General features: G+C 53.5%; 2 protein-coding genes across 23 annotated transcripts in view; one reads left to right on the forward strand and one right to left on the reverse strand.

Annotated features, from left to right (window-relative positions):
- Positions 1 to 4,470, forward strand: part of NFATC3 (nuclear factor of activated T cells 3) — a 147,555-nt gene extending 143,085 nt beyond the window's left edge. For 5 of the 13 annotated variants that reach the window (XM_001167633.8, XM_001167726.8, XM_009431088.5 and 2 more), the window contains one exon: positions 1,569 to 4,470. In XM_001167633.8, the coding sequence (XP_001167633.1) occupies positions 1,569 to 1,690 (122 nt within the window). In that variant the 3' untranslated portion in view covers positions 1,691 to 4,470. The remainder of the gene's footprint in view (positions 1 to 1,568) is intronic. The other 8 variants (XR_010152369.1, XR_010152370.1, XR_010152372.1 and 5 more) reach the window with 4 other exon arrangements.
- On the reverse strand, positions 4,244 to 13,326 carry ESRP2 (epithelial splicing regulatory protein 2). Of its 10 annotated transcripts, XM_063797309.1 has the most exons (16): positions 11,328 to 11,493; positions 11,068 to 11,099; positions 10,854 to 10,982; positions 9,210 to 9,323; positions 8,984 to 9,098; positions 8,543 to 8,641; positions 7,972 to 8,026; positions 7,788 to 7,898; positions 7,582 to 7,714; positions 7,457 to 7,499; positions 7,013 to 7,314; positions 6,693 to 6,905; positions 6,389 to 6,587; positions 6,052 to 6,238; positions 5,600 to 5,765; positions 4,613 to 5,526 (listed from the first exon to the last, which is right to left on the reverse strand). In XM_063797309.1, the coding sequence occupies exons 4-16, from the start codon at positions 9,270 to 9,272 to the stop codon at positions 5,437 to 5,439; spliced, it is 1,776 nt and encodes a 591-aa protein (XP_063653379.1). In that variant the 5' UTR covers positions 9,273 to 9,323; positions 10,854 to 10,982; positions 11,068 to 11,099; positions 11,328 to 11,493; the 3' UTR covers positions 4,613 to 5,436. The 10 variants fall into 10 exon arrangements, with proteins under 10 accessions (XP_016784393.1, XP_063653379.1, XP_063653378.1 ...); XM_063797308.1 differs by lacking the exons at positions 11,068 to 11,099; positions 11,328 to 11,493 and adding an exon at positions 13,087 to 13,326; XM_063797312.1 differs by lacking the exons at positions 11,068 to 11,099; positions 11,328 to 11,493 and adding an exon at positions 13,087 to 13,290 and having other exon boundaries at positions 7,788 to 7,895.
- Between the last annotated feature and the right edge of the window lie 5,028 nt (positions 13,327 to 18,354).

Genomic DNA, 18,354 nt, shown 5'->3' on the forward strand with positions numbered 1-18,354 from the left:
TAGAAAACTTTTTGTTTTGGTCTGTTTTTGTTTATAACAGCTGTAATGAGATATAATTCACATACCATAAAATTTATCCTTAAAAGTATACAACTCAGTGGTTTTTAGTATAGTCAGAGTTTTGCAACTATTACTAGTATCTATTTTTATATTGATTGACTGATTGATTGATTGATTTTTTGAGACAGAGTCTCACTCTTGTTTCCCAGGCTGGAGTGCATGGTGCAATCTCGGCTCACCGCAACCTCCGCCTCCCGGGTTCAAGTGATTCTCCTGCCTCACCCTCCCAAGTAGCTGGGATTACAGGCATGTGCCACCATGCCTGGCTAATTTTGTATTTTTAGTAGAGATGGGGTTTCTCCATATTGGTCAGGCTGGTCTCAAACTCCCGACCTCAGGTGATCCGCCTGCCTCAGCCTCCCAAAATGCTGAGATTACAGGCATGAGCCACTGCGCCTGGCTACTAATATCTAATTTTATAACTCCATTACTCTGAAAAGAAACTCCATACTCATTAGTAATCACTCCCTGTTTCTCCCTCTCTACAACCTGTAATCTATTTTCTGTCTCTATGGATTGGCCTGTTCTGGACATTTCATATAAATGGAATCATATATGACCTTTTATGTCTGGCCTATTTCACTTAGCAGACTGTTTTCAAGGCTCATCCATGTTGTAGCATGTATCAGAACTTCATTACATCTCAAGGCTGTATATTCCATTTTATGGATAGAGACAACTTACCGTTTATCCATTCATCACTTGGTAGACATTTGGATTGTTTCCACTTTTTGGCTATTATTAATAATGCTGCTGTGAACATTTGAAAGTTTTTCATGTGGACATATGTTTTCACTTCTCTTGTAAATATGCCTAGGAGTGGAATTAGCATAGACTCTTTAGTTGATAAGGCAAGGAATGAAATGATGTGAGAACTAAAGGTTCTTATTTGGGGGATTTGGGATGTTCCCTTCTATGTTAGTTCCGTAAGATGGAAATTCTTTGCTCTGGACCTCACAGAGCACTGTACCTCCCTGAGATGCTTAGGACATCAGAGAAATTAACAGAAAAGCTAGAGCCTCCAATCAGAAAAGATCACAAACAACAGAAATGCCCCCACATAATAAAGAGTGCTTGTATTAGGATACAGTAGCAAAATCACCCCCACATCACAGTGGTTTATTCTGACCAAAGCATTTATTTTCATTCCATTTACATAGGAGGTGGCATTGTAGAAAATAAAAACTTTCTCAAAGAGATACGAATTAAAGAAAAGTTAGAGTAAGGTGAATACTTATTTAAACATACCTTTAGAGTGAGGGTAAGCCCCCTTCCCAACCCAAAATGAATTGAATGAGAGAGAGAGAAAAAGAGATCCGGAGCAGTTTGTGGAGTGATGTTTCTTTCCATCTCTAATGCCACTCAGCTCAGGAGCAGGCTTCAGACACTGCCTTTATCTTTACAGAAAGCCATGGGAAGGGAAATGTCTGAGGTAGAGCTCAGCGTTGGGCATCATATGGCTAATCACTCAGAGGTCACTAATCACTCTCCCTTTTCTTGTTTTTCAGTGAACGAGATAATTGGGAGAGACATGTCCCAGATTTCTGTTTCCCAAGGAGCAGGGGTGAGCAGGCAGGCTCCCCTCCCAAGTCCTGAGTCCCTGGATTTAGGAAGATCTGATGGGCTCTAACAGTGCTTACTGCAGCCTTGTGTCCACCACCAACTTCTCACCATGTTTCTCTCCTTGGACCTTGGGTTTCCAACTGTGCAGCCTTCAGGTCTGGGGCCAGGAGTGGGACCCACCATTTGTGGGGAAAGTAGCATTCCTCCACCTCAGGCCTTGGGTAAATTTGGCAAAAGAACAGGAACAGCATAGGCTGTTTGAGTTTTGGGGAAATGAGCTTTGCTTTTTATATTTAACTAGGATACTTTTATATGATGGGTGCTTTGAGTGTGAATGCAGCAGGCTCTCTTGTTTCCGAGGTGCTGCTTTTGCAGGTGACCTGGTTACTTAGCTAGGATTGGTGATTTGTACTGCTTTATGGTCATTTGAAGGGCCCTTTAGTTTTTATGATAATTTTTAAAATAGGAACTTTTGATAAGACCTTCTAGAAGCAAAAAAAAAGAAAAAAGAAAAAGAAAAAAAAAAGAAAAGAAAAAAAGAAAAAGAAAAAAAATCCCAAGCCCACACCTATGCCTCAGAAAGTCAGCATGTGTCCTGAAGACGTTCATAGATTTATAGGAAATAAAGCCAAATGTAGCTCATACCTCTTTATAAAACTAAACTGTTGTTAGATAAAATGAGAAGAGACCATTCCATCATTGAAGTGTTGGAATATAAAAAGACATTCCAGAGCATAGCCTTTTGGTAACTTTCTAGGTAATCTTGCAATCTCTCCATACTGGCTCCATATTGAAATTGCTTTTTCCCTCAGGACCCTGGGTAAGATGGCTACATTTAAGGTGACTCTGAATGGTGGGGTTCTAGCTTGGTCACTTTCATTTCTTGCCATCATAAAAACTAGTAGGCTGTGGAGTGCGCTTCCTGTTTGTGTCATCTGGTCCTAGAACCTTTTCCAAACAGAAGCATCTGCCTTTGGCTGTTCTGTGACCTTTGGAGCCAGTCTCAGTGGTTTAGGCAGCTTTGCAGTTCTAACTCTTCTCTAGAGGCCAGGCTGTGTGCAGAGCTAAAGCACAAATGAGCAGTACATCAGCATGGGCAGAGAAAATACAGGACTCCAGATGGGAAGGTTTTAAGAGTCACACTGGCATGGAAGGCTTATCTGCCATTCTGTTTATAGCCTGAAATGATTCTGGCCTACCCTGTCCTGTCTGTATGATCTAAAAACCAGCCTTTTCCCCAGAAGGCTCTGAGCACATCCAGAAGTGATAACCTGACCTTCCACACCAAAGACACCCTGGTGCTGCTGCTGGTGAGACTGGTGTCCAAGGCAGGGCCCAGCAGAAACTGCAGCCTGCTGTCTACCAAAGGAGGTACCCGAGTTGGGTACTTTAAAAAAAAAAAAACCTGCCCTTACCCCTCTCCCTAATGGGATTTTTTTTACCTGTTCCTGGGCCCATTACAGAGCCTCTGAAGTTTGCAGTATGCTTTCAAATGAAATAATATACTTCCATTGATTCAGGAAGCAGATTTTTTGAGTGCCTATATGTGAGACAGTGTGCTGGTTGAAGGCCTGATGCTGTTATTCCAGGAGACTGCAGGCCCTTGATGCCAGGACTCTCTCTACTGAGGCCAGTTCAGGTCTGGGAAAGGGAGCTGGCCTATTGCCCACCACCTGTTGTCAGTAGGTTAGGAGCTGTTGACTCAGGATGAGGAAGTATGGTCTTTAAAAAAAACAAAATATATTTTAGATTTCTCCCCTAAAGTTAGAGAAAAAGGTCTATTCTTCAGCAGATCACTGTGGCCCCTCTTGGAGCTGGGTGTTTTCAAATTTTCTTGAAAAGTGAGTTGTGTCACAGAATGTGGATAGTGAGATTTGCTTCTGGGCCTGTGGTTGGAAGCCCACAGCTTCCTTTGGAGGGGCAAGAAGTTGGCCTCTCGGTTGACATTCCAGAGAAATGGCCAGACTTGCCTCTACCCTTTTGCCCCTGGTGTAGCTGCCTCACATGAGGTTATTGCAAGAGTTCCCCTTGCAATACCCTTTGTGCCCTCAAGAATTAAAAGCCTCTATGATCCAGAGTTGCTATGCACCAAATTTTGATGCCTTCTAAATACCTTGATGCCTGTAGCACTAGAAATGCTTTCCTATTGAAAATAAACATTAAATTTTAAAATAGAGCTTTGTATACTATGTAAGCAGTTTTATATCAGCTTTGTAAAAGCTTTGGTGTTAAGAGTCAATATTTTTTGGCTTTGTAGATAAAGACTTAAATTTTTGTGCAACATAGTGGTGTTAAAGCACACATCCATTGGACTGTGCAAATCAATTTCTACTAGCAGCACTGAGCAACTGGGCACGTGCTAGTACGCACCCCCTCCTACTCTAACTGTGCTAGCTTTTGGGTTGAGGAATGGAATGGGTAGCCTTCTGCTTACTGGAGATGCACAGAGAAACATGGCTGAAAACAGCTTTAAAAAGAACATGTCTTTGGGTTCATGTGTGGTGCTGCTGCCCGGGTGTAAACTATCCCCACCCAGGGCCAGCCATTATCACCAGACCTCTTCTGGGCCTGGCTGTGAAGCCCTGTTTTTGGTATTCAGAATGGATCTTTAAGGCTCAGATGGGCTCAAATTGAAACCTTGTATTTTATAAAATGGATGTTTAGTAAAGGAACTGGTTCTCAGTTATGTTTACAGCACTTGGAATTGTGTGTTCTTGTACATTTTGTATTTTAAAACCTTTTATGGGAGTGCAGTGCTCCTTACACAAATACAAAGGGAAGAAGAGCCAGCAGTTGAGGCTCCTCAGTTTTAGTGCTGAAATAATAAACAGTGACAGGTCAACAGTATCCTTAATCTGTCTGAGTGTTCCTCCGCCTGGGGTTGGTGTGGAGCCCCTCACTTTGGGGCAAAGTTAAGGGTCCTGTGTCTTTTAAAAAGTCCATTTGGTCAATAACTTTTCATTTAAGGAAGAGAAGATCGAGTTCCAAATTGCTTCCGAGGCTTCAGTTCTGTACCATTTAATGCGTGCAAAGGACATTCCATGGTGTCTGCTGGGTTCAGGGCAACTGGCTTTCCCAAGGCATACAAGAAAAGTTGGCAGAAAGTCCTCCCCTTTAAAATTCAAGCCTGAAGGTTTTGTGTGGGGGCCTACTGCCCCCTAATGTCTTCTGGTGATACTGCAGCACAGTCCATCAAAATAGTTTGTGGTTTTGCCATCTGTTACTCCTTATGCCCACCTGGAGAGGGGCTAGCATCTTTAGGTGGGACCACCCCTGGCACAACATGGTCTCTGAGGTCCAGATACTCTGAGAGTAGGGGCTGGCTCTCTCTGCCTCCCTATCCCCTACAAGAGGGACAGGGAGAGGTAGAACATTGGGATCTTTACTCAGAGGCTCAGATGGACCCTTGATTCTCCCAGGAGTCATACATTGAAGGTACCAGAGCTTTCATTTTATAAAAGAAAGCAAGCCTGCCGTGGACCTGTCAGCCCCACGATATCTGTCGGCATGGGCCACAGCCAGGACAGACTTAAGGGCTCTTCAGGTGCCAGTCAAGATGCCTGGCTCAGGCCATCAGGAGCTGGTTAGCCCCATTCCACCCCCAGCCCTGCATGCAGGGTCCAGCCATTGTCTTTGGGGGAAACAGGCAGAATAAGTGGAGGATGGAGCTGGGGCTTGGGCTCCTCTAGGTACCTTCTGAGAGCTTTGACAAGCCAGAAAGAAGCTACCAGGTTGAGGGTGCTGGTCTTCTGGACTCAGGAGAGACATGTTCGCCGAGGATATCAGCTGGCTCTTACCTCCTGGCTTTCTCTCCTACAAACACACCCATTCCTTGGGGGCTTGTAACACAGTGCGAGGTGGGTCACCAACAGGCATCAGACTGGTGTAGTCATCAGCGGGTAGCTACAGAAGGGACACAGATTTAGGGCAGAGAGCTCAGCCAGACCTGCCAGGCCCTCCGGCCACACAATCTCACCTGGTAGGCCTGGAAGACGCTGAGCAGATCCTTCATACCAGCCGTGTATGGGACACCCTGCATGCGGACCAAGGCTCCTGACTGGGACAACACTGAGGTGGGAGCAGAGGCCAGGGCAGCAGTGGGTGTAGTGAGGTAGCCCACAGTGGTGGGGGAGACTGGGGGGCTAGGGTGGGAGAGACAAGGTTTAGTCATGCATGCCACCTGTGGCCTAGACCGAGACCTGTTTCCCTCCTCCCTTGTTTCTGCCTTGTGCTTAATTCAGTTCCTCCCTGAAGCCCCAGCCTCTACAGAGTCATTTTCGATCTGTTTTGTAGATGGCATTAGCCAGCTGCCACCTTACTCCCTTGTCATCTCAAGGGAGGAGTTATCTGGTCCAGAAAGGGGATCGTGACCTTTCCCCAGATTGGGACAGGGAGTGGGACTGTGATATTCTCTTAGCTGCAGGGTACCTTGGGTAGTAGGCTGTGTAGTTCAGGTAGAGTTGAGTGGCTGGCCCTGGATAGTAGGCAACAGGGGTGGGGGCAGCAGGCACCCTGGCAGCTGGGAGCAGTGCTGAAGAGGGGTATAGAGCTGCCGTCTCCGTGGGAATGAGCGTTGGGGTGGCTTGGAAGGTGGTGTAGGTAGGTGGTGAGAGGCCTAGAGACAGAAGTAGAAAGTGCATGTGCATGGAGCCCAGCACTGCCCTGGGTGGGGTAGCCAGAAAGGAGTCCCCGCTATAGAAGGTAGGGGCTTACAACAGCCTGGCTACCACAGGCCTCCTCCTCCCCTAGCCCCTAGGGCACTCACAGGGCAGCTTGCAGGGTGGAGGGGACATGCCACTGCGGCCCAAGGTGCCCCCCATCAGCACACGGCTCATCTCCTCTGTGGAACAGGGGACCACCTCCACGTAGCGCTCCTTCATCACCTTCTTATGGCAACGCTGAGCAGCAGCTAGGGCTCGCTCTGCTGATGTCATCTGAATGAAGGCATCGCCCGATGGCCGGCCCTGTGCACACCATCTTGTGAGCAGTTTGTCATGTGTAAGAGGGCCTTACCCCTAACACACACCCCTTCCTATTTATGTGTTCCCCCTACCAAGCAGTGGCTTCACCTGCTGGTTGAGCACCATGTGTACACCGTGGGGCCGAATGTCAGCTGCTGCCTCCCCCAGAAAGCTCAGGATGTCTTCAATGGTGGCCGTGTAGGGCAGGCCTCGGAGGCGTACACAGTCCCTCCCAGTCCCAGGTGCCAGTGGGAAGGGGATGGGCAGCAGTGGGGCAGTCAGTGTAGGAAGGAGTGGGCCGGATGCATAGCGGTTCAAGACCTAGTAAGGAAGGCAGCAACAGGCTGGTCATGCCAAGTAGGGCAGGGACACAAAGGGCCGCCCTGGAGTAACAGTACATCTGGGGGTGGGGAGCCCTGGGCACTCACCTGCTGCACTTCTGCTGCAGTGCTCCGGAAGAGTTCAATGTATCGCTTACCCAGCATGCCCTTGTGCCTGCGCAGTGCAGCCTGTGCCAGCTCCTCACAAGCAAAGAGGGCGAAGGCATCACCAGTCGGCCGGCCATCAGGATGGCGCACAAAGAGCAGCCCCTCGGCACCCCCAGTCACTGGGCACTCTGGCCCCAGGAAGCCAAGCACGTCCGTTGGCCCAGCCGAGAAGGGCAGTCCCCGCAGCCGCAGGATCACTTGGTCTTCCCGTGACAAGAAACGAGCCACCTCTAGTGATGTGCCTGTGTATGAGAGTCGCCTGCTGACTTCACTCATGCTCCTCCAGACACTCACCCATGCAGGGGAGCAGGCAGGCAAGGGGTGGTGGGGAAGTGAGATGGATCAAGAACCAGGGGAGCCAGGCCCTGTTTGCAGTATACTCACCCCCTGCAATCTTTACAAACTCCTCCCCTGTTGCTTTATACACCTGTGGGTACAGAGAGCAGCAGCCCATGGGTCTCAGGCCTGACTCAGATTGGCCCTGCTCCGCTCCCAGCCCAAAGCCCCACCTCAATATAGCGGACGCCCATGTGGTGCTTGTGTCTCTGCAGCGCTAGGTCCCGCTGCTCGCTGTCCACAAAGCGGATGAGGGCCTCGCCATTTCTGCGGCCCTGGGCGTTGAGGCAGAGTGCTACACCACCCCTGTGGAGCCAGTGCTGTTAGTGCCTCCTGGGTAGGCCTGTCCAATTGGGCCCACCCACCCTGCCACACCCACCTGGCCACGTTGAGCCCTTTGAAGAAGCGAGCCACGTCCTGGTCTGATGACTGCCACGGCAACCCACGAGCCCGTACCACAGTCTCACTGTCCACCACATCAGCCTTGCTGCTGTAGGGGCAGGGCACAGTGCTGTCAGAGCTATTCAGCTGTTGTCACCCCCAGCCCCTGCTCCCACACTCACCAAGGCCCCGTCTCGTATTTCTGCTTTATCACCTCGGGCTTCGAAAACAATTGACCTGAGAAAAGATGGCCTGGGGGTCAGCAGGGTCTGGTGGAGAGGGGTGTCCCCACCAAGTTCTGCAAAAAGTGGACAATTGAGAGAGATGAAGAAATGACAGGCCGAGCTCACGCCTATAATCCCAGCACTTTGGGAGGCCAAGGTGGGTGGATCATTTGAGGTCAGGAGTTCCAGACCAGCCTGGCCAACATGGTGAAACCCCATCTCTACTAAAAATACAAAAATTAGCCGGGCATGGTGGCAGGCGCCTATAATCCCAGCTACTCTGGAGGCTTAGGCAGGAGAATCGCTTGAACCCGGAAAGTGGAGGTTGCAGTGAGCTGAGATTGTGCCACTGCACTCTAGCCTAGGCTACAGAGGGAGACTGTCTCAAAAAAAAAAAAAAAAAAACAAAGAAAGAAATGACAAAGAGGATTCCCCCGTGGTCTCTTAGAGAAGGTCACAGTGGGGAGGAGCAATAGACAGGCATTTTTCATCCCTGAGAACAGGTGACAGGCAGTGAGGGAAACCTTACTGCTGGGCTCTTTGAGTAGATGGAGGATAACAGCTACCATTGTCTTGACTTCCCAGACCCCAAAGTCATCCTCTGTGGCATCTGTCTCCAGTCCTAAATCTATGGGCAGAGAAGTGACAGTGAAGACATCTTAGCATAAGCACTAATCCTGTTTACTCCTGGGCCCAACTCCCCTCCATAGACACATGCTGGAGACCAGCATACACATTTGTTTTGGCCCAGTTCATGTGTGCACATACAGATTCCCAGTCCAGACATAGACAGACACATACCCACATTCCAAACTCATCCTAGCACAGACACGAAGACACAGTACACTCAGGGACTTAGCAGATAACGCAGTCTTGTATGTGTCCATATTACCCACCCACAGCATGCACATACTCAGACACATGTACCCACAGTGGCTTCTCCACCCTAACCCTGCTGGGTCACAGATACCCTGTGCCATGGTGGCCACAGTGAGGTCCCTGGCAGGGCAGGTGCTTGGATGCTGCATATGGAATTCTCTTCGGAGGTCATAGAAGGAGAAGAACATGTCGGGGAGCACCAGGTTCTGGGGGCACATAGGATTGGGGATGAGCGCCCTGCCCACCCTCAGGACAACAGGGGTTCTGGGAACCTTACTGACCACCCCACCCCACCCGGTTTTCCTTCAGGAGCATACCTTCCTGGAGGCCTCGGGGTGCAGGACCTGTCGCAATAGCTGCTGCCCATCAGTGCAGAGCATGTAGGGGCCCCCGCCCAGCAAAGCCACATCCCCGTTCACCAGCTGTGAGAACTGGGGATAGGGAATGGGGAGAGAGAAACACACAGATTCACAGCTGGGCAGGCAGGAAGTGAGGGTAGGAGGAGGAAGGAGGCAGGCTGCAAAGCTGGTTCAGCCAGATGTTCAGCCCTATCCTGCCTGGGAATAAGAGGCCACGCCTGTTGAGCCTAGCCCTATGTCCCTTCCCCCTCACCCCCCAACCCTGTTCCAGTCCACTGTCACCTCCTCCAGGCCAAATGAGGGCAATCACATATAACCGAAGCCCTCAACACACACACTCCAGGAGTTTGGAGTGGGGCCAGAGCAAACACCTGGAGTGGGACAAGCAGGTGGGAAGGGGCGGGGCAAAGCAGGTTAAACCTGTCTTTGACCGGGCACCACCCTCAGACAGGTGGGGGAGGCCCAGGCCTGCCTGAGGCCCAGAAGGCTCATGGTCAATGGCAGCCCCGCCTCCAGGTCTGACCAACCGAGGGGCAGAGAAACTCCAAGGACAGAGCTCCACACTTGGACATCAGGGGCAGCATGAGCTTTGACCCACATCCTATTGACCGGCTGGCACTGAGCTGTTTGCTCATAGAGGGGGTGGCACTCCTGAGGCTGCCCAGCCCTCCCCCAGCCTCCATCCTTGCTGGAGAAATATAAACACTAATCAGTGACCCACGAACCCTCCCTGCCAATTCTGTGACACTTTACAACTTGGGGCTGACAGAGCAAGGCAACCCAGCTCTCCTCCAGCAAACTCCCCAAGTGAAGGGCCGGGAGCCCTTCTGGAACAGACAAGGAATCATCATCGTGGTGCCTCCTCATCAGGAACCACAAGAGTTGTTGGAAGATGAAAGAATGTGAGCGTATAAAAAGGACTTACACTAATTACACTCAAGAGTCACACATAGAATGAGCGCCGTAGTGAAGATAAGGAAAAGAAAACAGCAATGGAAACCACCTCCCACTTCAGCTAGGGCAGGAGGCACCCCAGGCCTTTGCACTCAGCAGGCAGATAGTCCCCCAGGCGAGGCCGGGACAGCGCCCACGCCTGGCCAGCCGGCCGGGACAGGCCTAGACGAGCAGTTTACACCTGGCGGCGTCTACCTCTAGGGCCGACACCGCCCTACGCCTCCGCTCCAGCAGCTCCCAAGCAGGCCGAAGACGCGGGCGGCAAGGACAGGTGACCTATATGGGCCCCTCGACCCCTTTCGCTTCCGGCTGCAGCTCAGGGAGACCTGACCCAGCAGGTCTCCCAAAGGCGTCTCGGCCTCGCTCCCCGGGCGGGAACTGGGGATGGATCCCAAAGCCTGCGTCCCGATCCCTTCGGTAGGAGTAGGTTCCTGCAATGGTTGAAAAGTAAGGCGCCCAGGGGAATGGCTGGCACGCGCGGATGAAAGGGACACGCACACGTGAGAGTCGCTCAAAGTTTCAAACAAGACCCCAGTCCTGCCGCCTGGGCCGGTTGGTTGCGGCACGCCAGGCCTAGCCTCCGGCCGCCACTCCCGCCCAGAAATGTCCTCACGTCCAGGCCATGCCGCCACCCACCCCGGCGCTCACCTGCTGCAGCACCTTGTCCAGCGGCTCTGCCCGCGCCAGGCTGTCGGCGCTCAGGCCGCTCGCCTCGCGGCACTGCGTACTCAGTGCGGCCGCCTCGGCACGAACCAGCGATTTGTGCAGCGTCCCCACCTGTGAGCGGCGGGGGAAACCGATCAGCCGCGCCCCTCGACCCCGGAAGCTCCCTGGGGACCTCACCGCCTCCTTTCCACCCTACCTGGCGGCTCCGCGGCTCAACCACTTGCCAAACTAGGAGGATTAAGTCGGTCTCGTCCGAGCCCAGGTCCCGTCCCAGCGCACCCGCCGTAGCCCCGAAGAGGACGACCAGTGATCCGGGCCAGGGGCAGGGGTCCGCGGCGGGGTCGGCCGCGGGGTCAGGGCCCGGGGGAGGGGGCGGCGGCGGCGGCGGAGTCATGGCCGCAGAGGAAGGGGGCTCTCGGCCAGACACACGCGGACCGACGAGGCGCACGCACGCACCGACCGACCGCAGACGCGGATCAGCTTGGGCGGGACACCGTGTATCGGGGGCGGCACCTGCGGCCCGGCTGGCTCAGTGGGCGCTGCCGAGACCCGCCCGTGGCGCCCCGCGGGGCGGGGCGGCTACCGGCCCACGCCCTCTCCAGGCGAGTTACCTGCCGGCCCCGCCGGCCACGTGACCGGGGCGGCTCCGGGAACCTTGGGGGAGGGCCGCCAGAACCCAACCCAGGACGCAAGAGCTCACGCTCCCGGCCTGGGCGCACGCTTAGGATCCGGATTCCTACTTCCAGGGCTGGTCCTGCCTGATTTTGGGGGCTATCCCATTCTTCCGCTCTCCCCCCACTCTTCCCCAGGGGCCGTCAGGCCTCTGCAAAGGAGCGTGCAAGACAGAGGCCTTCTCCAGTATGGAAGTCACCAGGAGGCAGTCTAGGGGCTGTGGGGGTCAACACGGCAGGTCTGGGGTTGATGGAAGTCAAAGGGTCAAGGGGGCGGTGAGAGTTGCCGGGTATCACCCTGTAGGGGGATCACCAGAAGTCACCTGGGAAAGGGGAGGGCGGCGGGAACATCAGCGTTGTTAGAGCTGTGGGGTGGTCACCAGGGATCACAGGGAAGGGCTTGTCCACGCAGATGCTAGGGCCGAGCGCTAGCCTGGCACTGAGAAGTGCCAGAGCGCGGTCGTTGTGGGTTGGGAGTGGGCAGGCCTCAATGCTGGGGAAAGGAACCCCCCAAATCCCAGAGAGCTGCACCCTAGACGAGGCTGAGAGGGGTAGAACGGGCCTGGAGCCTCACTCCTACCCCACGTGTGGGGGCCTGCCTGCTTTCGTCCCTTTCTGGACGGTGGAGAAGCTGCCTGGAGATTGCGAGCGCTCTGGCCGATGGGGGGCTAGCGTTGAGCGTGTGTGCGCGCATGCGGGCTGCAGATCCTCCCTTTTCCATCCCGCACCTACAACCCAATTGACAGCCCCACATTTGGGGCTCCCATTCCTCCCTTTGCCCAGTGGAGCTTGGTGAGGCTCCTTTATGGCGCGTTTCCCGGCCGTTCCTTACTTTCCCAAACTCTCCCAGGGAGGTGACTGAGAAACTGAATAAGTGACTGAGAAACTGAATAATCCAGCAGGAAGGAGGGGGCTCCAGCGTGGCGGGAACTGAGTCACGCGGTTGCCTAGCCCGACTCGAGACTGAGACGGGAGCCGCACCACGCGCTTTCGGACAAGGAGGGTGCTGCGGCCCGGCCCCTGGACAATGGAGAGAGCAGGGCACCCGGGCGCATCAGCAGAACTCATGCCCGGGAAAGGGGCGAGGCCCGGGGGGAGAGAGCTCAGCGTAGCTCCACTTGGCAGCTAAAGAAACAGGCGCCCGGGACGGAAATGACTCGCGCCCGGACACGGCGACAGGGAGAGCATGGGAAGTGCTTCCTTCGCCCGGCGGGTTCGAGCGAGTAGCACTTTACTTTCCCTACAGGCGGAGGCGGGCCTTGGTGCGCGGCTGTCCATCTCCGGACCGCCCACCCGGGCACTGGCCCATGCGTCTCCTCCCCCGGAAGCGGTAAGCGAATCAGGCGCGGGGGAAGGGAGAACGTTGCTCCTCGGGCCCCTCCTCCCGATAAGCCTGGAATGTCAAATATTTGTTCGCGGGGCGGGGCGCAACCGCGAGTAACGCTCCTCCCCCTCCCGCCCGGTAGCGCGCCTGCGCCTGGTGGAGGCGGCCCTTCCTCCGGCCACGCCCTTCCAGCCAACTCCCCTAAACCAGTGGCCCTAACCGCCGCATTCCTGAAGCTCCACAGAAGCACGTCGCTTCCTCCTTGGCTCCTGTCTGGGTTCCACTCTTACAGCACAGGGTCACAGCGTCCCCGCCCGGAGGTCTGGGCGCTACTCGGTCTCCTTCTCGCCCCTCCTGGCGACCTCATCTGTGCAGCCTCTAGGCCCTTTTTCCTCTTCAGCCTGAGTCTCGACGCCCGCTCTTCCCGGAAGCCACCTTCGCGAGGTGACTGCTCCATTGTGGCGTCTCTGGCAGTCCTGAGCGCTTTCCCACGGAAGACGCGCTTATGCGTGTCCAAGTCGCCGCTGGGTCGTGAACCTGAGGCACGGGCTGGTAGCACAGTGCGGCTCCCCTAAACTACCCCGGATGCCCATCCGGCTGCCCCCATAGCAAGACAACTCCTGCAACTTAGATTCTTTTTATTTTATTTTATTTTTTTAATTTTTATTATTCTTTTCTTTGAGACGGAGTCTTGCTCTTGTTGCCCAGACTGGAGTGCAATGGCGCGATCTCGGCTTACTGCAACCTCCGCCTCCTGGGTTCAAGCGATTCTCCTGCCTCAGCCTCCCAAGTAGCTGGGATTACAGGCGTGCACCACCACGCCTGTATTTTTTTAGTAGAGACGGGGTTTCACCATGTTGATCAGGCTGGATGGTCTCGAACTCCTGACCTCAGGTGATCCACCCGCCTCGGCCTCCCAGTGCTGGGATTACGGGCGTGAGCCACCACGCCTGGCTAATTTTTGTATTTTTTGCAGAGACGGGGTCTCGCCATGTTGACCAGGCTGGTCTCGAACTCCGCCCACCTCGGCCTCCCGAAGGGCTAGAATTATAGGCATGAGCTACCGTGCACTCAGCTCCAACCCTTGGATTCTTCTTTAAAAACCAAATTCGTTTAAATACTGGGCAGGAGGATGGGGTCCTGTTTTGCTGAGATCCCTTACTCATCTTCAGATGAGTCCTTCCAGATCACCCCATTATTACTAAACAACCCACACTCCTGACCCCAACCGACCCTCATTGCTTTCTGCCCCCCAACCCCCCAACTTAACCAACTTATAACACGATTTATTAATCGTGTATTGTCTCCCCGCTCCATCATCCTATCCTCGAAGATAGAGGCTTACCCCCAACGCCTGTCACTGAATGAATGAACTGTTGTCTAAGGCTAGCTTCTTCTGCCACAGGGTATTTCAGCAATGGTAAGACACAGGCCTTTGCAGTAGGGTCTCATCTGTGCCCTTTCCTCCTCTCCAGCCCTGCCCCTTCTCTATCTAGGGCTCCAGCTCTTCCTCCAGAATTTTTTTTTTTTTTTTTTTGAGACAGAGTCTCGCTCTGTCCCCCAGGCTGGAGTGCAATGGCATGATCCCGGCTCACTGCAACCTCCGCCTCCTGGGTTGACGCGATTCCTCTGCCTCTGCCTCTGCCTCAGCCTCCCGAGTAGCTGGGACTACAGGCGCGCGCCACCATGCCGGGTTAATTTTTGTATTTTTAATAAAGATGGGATTTCCCCATATTGAACAGGCTGGTCTCGAACTCCTGACCTCGTGATCCGCCCGCCTCGGCCTCCCAAAGTGTTGGGATTACAGGCATGAGCCACCGCTCCCGGCCTTCCTCCAGATTTTCTACCTTCCGCAGGGGTACCTTCTGTAGTTTGAGATTTCTGTACTTCTCTAAAAATTGTCCCCCACCCCCACCCGACTCCTCGCTCCCCTGGGGTTCATGAATTAATGAATAGGAGATTGGTACGGCAGAGAGGTAAGCAAGGCCCCGGCGGCCCAGGCCGCCTGAGGTCAGCCGCCTTTCTCAAAACCGCGTGCCAGATATTTGGAAGAAAGAACTGGGTTCCGTGGGCCTCATACTCGCGAAATTTTACCCTCACCTTGGCCCTCAGGCCTGCCTGGGCTGCACTCCTAAAGGCAGCCGGCGCTGTTGCTTCGGGGACATGAAAGCCCGGGCAGATACAGGGTGGGAGGCGGGAAGCGTGGCGGGTCTCCTGGAACCTCCAGGGCGTCTAGGAGTGGTGCGAAAACGCCCTCCCTCCTTCCCTTCGCTACCAAGAAAGATCTCGCAGTGGAAGAGGATTCGACGCTGGGGATCACCGCGGAGATCCACACTCGCCTGCCCAGACCCGTCCCCGCTCTCAGCGACCCTCCTTATGTCCCGGGCCACCCCACTAGCCAGCGCGTTGGGCCCCACCTCCCGGGTTGGGATCCCCGCACCTGTGCGGAGTGGCTGCCGAGCACCCGCCAGAGGGCGCGCTGACTCCGTTGCCAGAACCAGGGGGGCAGGGGCGTGCGCCCGAGGTCGAGCAAAGCACCAGTACAGTGGTGAAAAGGGGGTCCCCTAGATGCCCCCATCAGGCCAATACCCTTTGGCTTTATTTTTATTTTATTTTATTTTAATTTTATTTTGAGACGGAGTTTTGGTCTCGTCTCCCAGGCTGGAGTGCAATGGCGCGATTTCGGCCCACTGCAACTTCCGCCTCCCGGGTTCAAGCCGTTCTCCTGCCTCAGCCTCCTGAGTAGCTGGGATTACAAGTGCTCGCCACCACGCCCGGCTAATTTTTGTATTTTTAGTAGAGACGGGGTTTCACCATGTTAGCCAGGCAGATCTCAAACTCCTGACCTCAAGTGATCTGCCTGCCTCGGCCTCCCAAAGTGCAGGGATTAGAGGCGTGAGCCACTGCGCCTGGCCTATTTTATTTTGTTTTATTTTATTTTAATTTTTTTGAGACAGAGTCTTGCTCTGTCGCCCAGGCTGGAGTGCAGTGGCACGATTTTGGCTCTCTGCAACCTCCGCCTCCCGGGTTCAAGCGATTCTCCTGCCTCAGCCTCCTGAGTAGTGGGATTACAGGCACGCAACACCACGCCTAGCTAATTTTTGTATTTCTAGTACAGATAGGGTTTCACCATGTTGGTCAGCCTGGTCTCGAACTCCTGACCTCGTGATCCGCCCGCCTCTGCCTCCCAAAGTGCTGGGATTACAGGCGTGAGCCACCACGCCCGGCTTATTTTATTTTTATTTATTTTTGAGACAGAGTCTCATTCTGTCACCCAGGCTGGAGTGCAATGGCACAATCTCGGCTCACTGCAACCTCCACCTCCCAGGTTCAAGTGATTCTTGTGCCTCAGCCTCCTAAGTAGCTGAGATTACAGGCCCACACCACCACGCCTGGCTAATTTTTTGTATTTTTAGTAGAGACAGGGTTTCGCCACATTGCGCAGGCAATATGCCCACCTCGGCCTCCCAAAGTGCTAGGATTACAGGTGTGAGCCACCATGCCCGGCCTTTTATTTTATATTTTATTTTTTAAAATTTTATTGAAACGGAGTTTCCCTCTGTCACCCAGGCTGGAGTGCAGTGGCATGATCTCTGTTCTGGGCCCTTTGCCTCCAGGGTTCTGTTGTGGCTGGATCAGTGTTAGGCATCTCGGGGCTGCAGGGAGACTGGCTGCAGAGGAATGGGGGACTGCTGAGCCATGAGCTTTAGGGAGATTCCACCGGCCTCTAAATGGACTCAGCTCTGGCCACCAAATCAGCCCGAAAGCCCTGGGCTTAGTTTGGTTGCCTCAAGCCCGGGATCCACCTAGTTCAGGTAGGGGAGCTTGGAGCTTAGGCCAGTGAGAGGGAGTGCAAAGGGCCAGGTAGCAGGAGGGGCGAAGGGTGTTGGCTGTGTGCTCACCCAAGGAAGATAGCACAACTAGACTGGCTCCTCAGTCTCTGGATTTATTCTGTTGATGAAAAGAGTCAAACTCTGTAAAATAGTTGGACACTTTTTTTTTTTTTTTGAGACAAGAGTCTCGTTCTGTCACCCAGGCTAGCATGCAGTGGCGCGATCTCGGCTCGCTGCAAGCTCCGCCTCCCAGGTTCACGCCATTCTCCTGCCTCAGCCTCCCGAGTAGCTGGGACTACAGGCACCTGCCACCATGCCTGGCTAATTTTTCGTATTTTTAGTGGAGACAGGGTTTCATTGTGTTAGCCAGGATGGTCTCGATCTCCTGACCTCATGATCCGCCCGCCTCGGCCTCCCAAAGTGCTGGGATTACAGGTGTGAGCCACCATGCCCGGCCTGGACGCTTTTTTTGGATGGAGTCTTGCTCTGTCTCCCAGGCTGGAGTGCAGTGACATGATCTTGGCTCACTGCAACCTCCGCCTCCCAGGTTCAAGTGATTCTCCTGCCTCAGCCTCCCGAGTAGCTGGGACTACATGTGCCCGCCACCACGGCCAGCTAATTTTTCTATTTTTATAGAGATGGGTTTCGCCTTATTGGCTAGGCTAGTCTCAATCTCCTGACCTCAGGGGATCCACCCACCTCGGCCTCCCAAAGTGTTGGGATTACAGGCGTGAACCACTGCGCCCGGCCCTATTCAGACCTGTGAAAGGTGCTAAACTCTTAATCTCTTCAGGTTTGGGAGGGCCTGGAAGAAAATCTAGCTATGTTAATAGAGATTCTTTACAGATGCAAAATTTCCTCCACAAAGGACAGTTTTGCAGGACCATTTCAAAGTATGGCAAAGAAACATTGTTTTGGAATATTTTGACTTTCTTGTCACCTAATGTTATGCCAGAGTCAGATTGCAAAGTAAGTTCCGATATATAGGATTAAATAAAACCCATCTAATGAGAATTTATGGTTTGTAGGGCAAACCATACAATTTGAGCAAGATAAAAAAAAAAAAATCGGGGCCGGGTGTGATGGCTCATACCTGTAATCCCAGCACTTTGGGAGACCTAGGTGGGCGGATCACCTGAGGTCAGGAGTTCAAGACCAGCCTGGCCAACATGGCGAAATCCCGTCTCTACTAAAAAATACAAAAATTAGCTGGGCGTGGTGGCGGGTGCCTGTAATCCCAGCTATTCAGGAGGCTGAGGCAGGAGAATCGCTTGAACCCAGGAGGCAGAGGTTGCAGTGAGCCGGGATCACGCCACTGCTCTCCAGCCTGGGTGACAGAGCAAAACTCCGTCTCAAAAAAAAAAAAAAAATGGTGTCAGCCTGGCATGTGGAGAACGACCCACAGGAACGAGGGCGTGCATTGGGACATCAGTGACGAGGCTGTTGTGGGAATAGGGTAGTGTGGTTTGGGGAGTGGCAAGCCCTTATGACCACCTGAGTTGTGGTTCTGAGAAGCATGGAAGCATCCAGAGCTCAGGATGATGCCAAGTCTGCAGCCTGGGGGATCAGGTGGATGGCAGAGTCATTGTGAAAAGGGAGGACCCTCACTTTCTGACCCTTCTCCACAGTGCCAGCATGGGTCATTGCTGACCAGG

Source organism: Pan troglodytes, chromosome 18 (genome assembly GCF_028858775.2).
Source record: "Pan troglodytes isolate AG18354 chromosome 18, NHGRI_mPanTro3-v2.0_pri, whole genome shotgun sequence".
Taxonomy (NCBI): Eukaryota; Metazoa; Chordata; class Mammalia; order Primates; family Hominidae; genus Pan; species Pan troglodytes.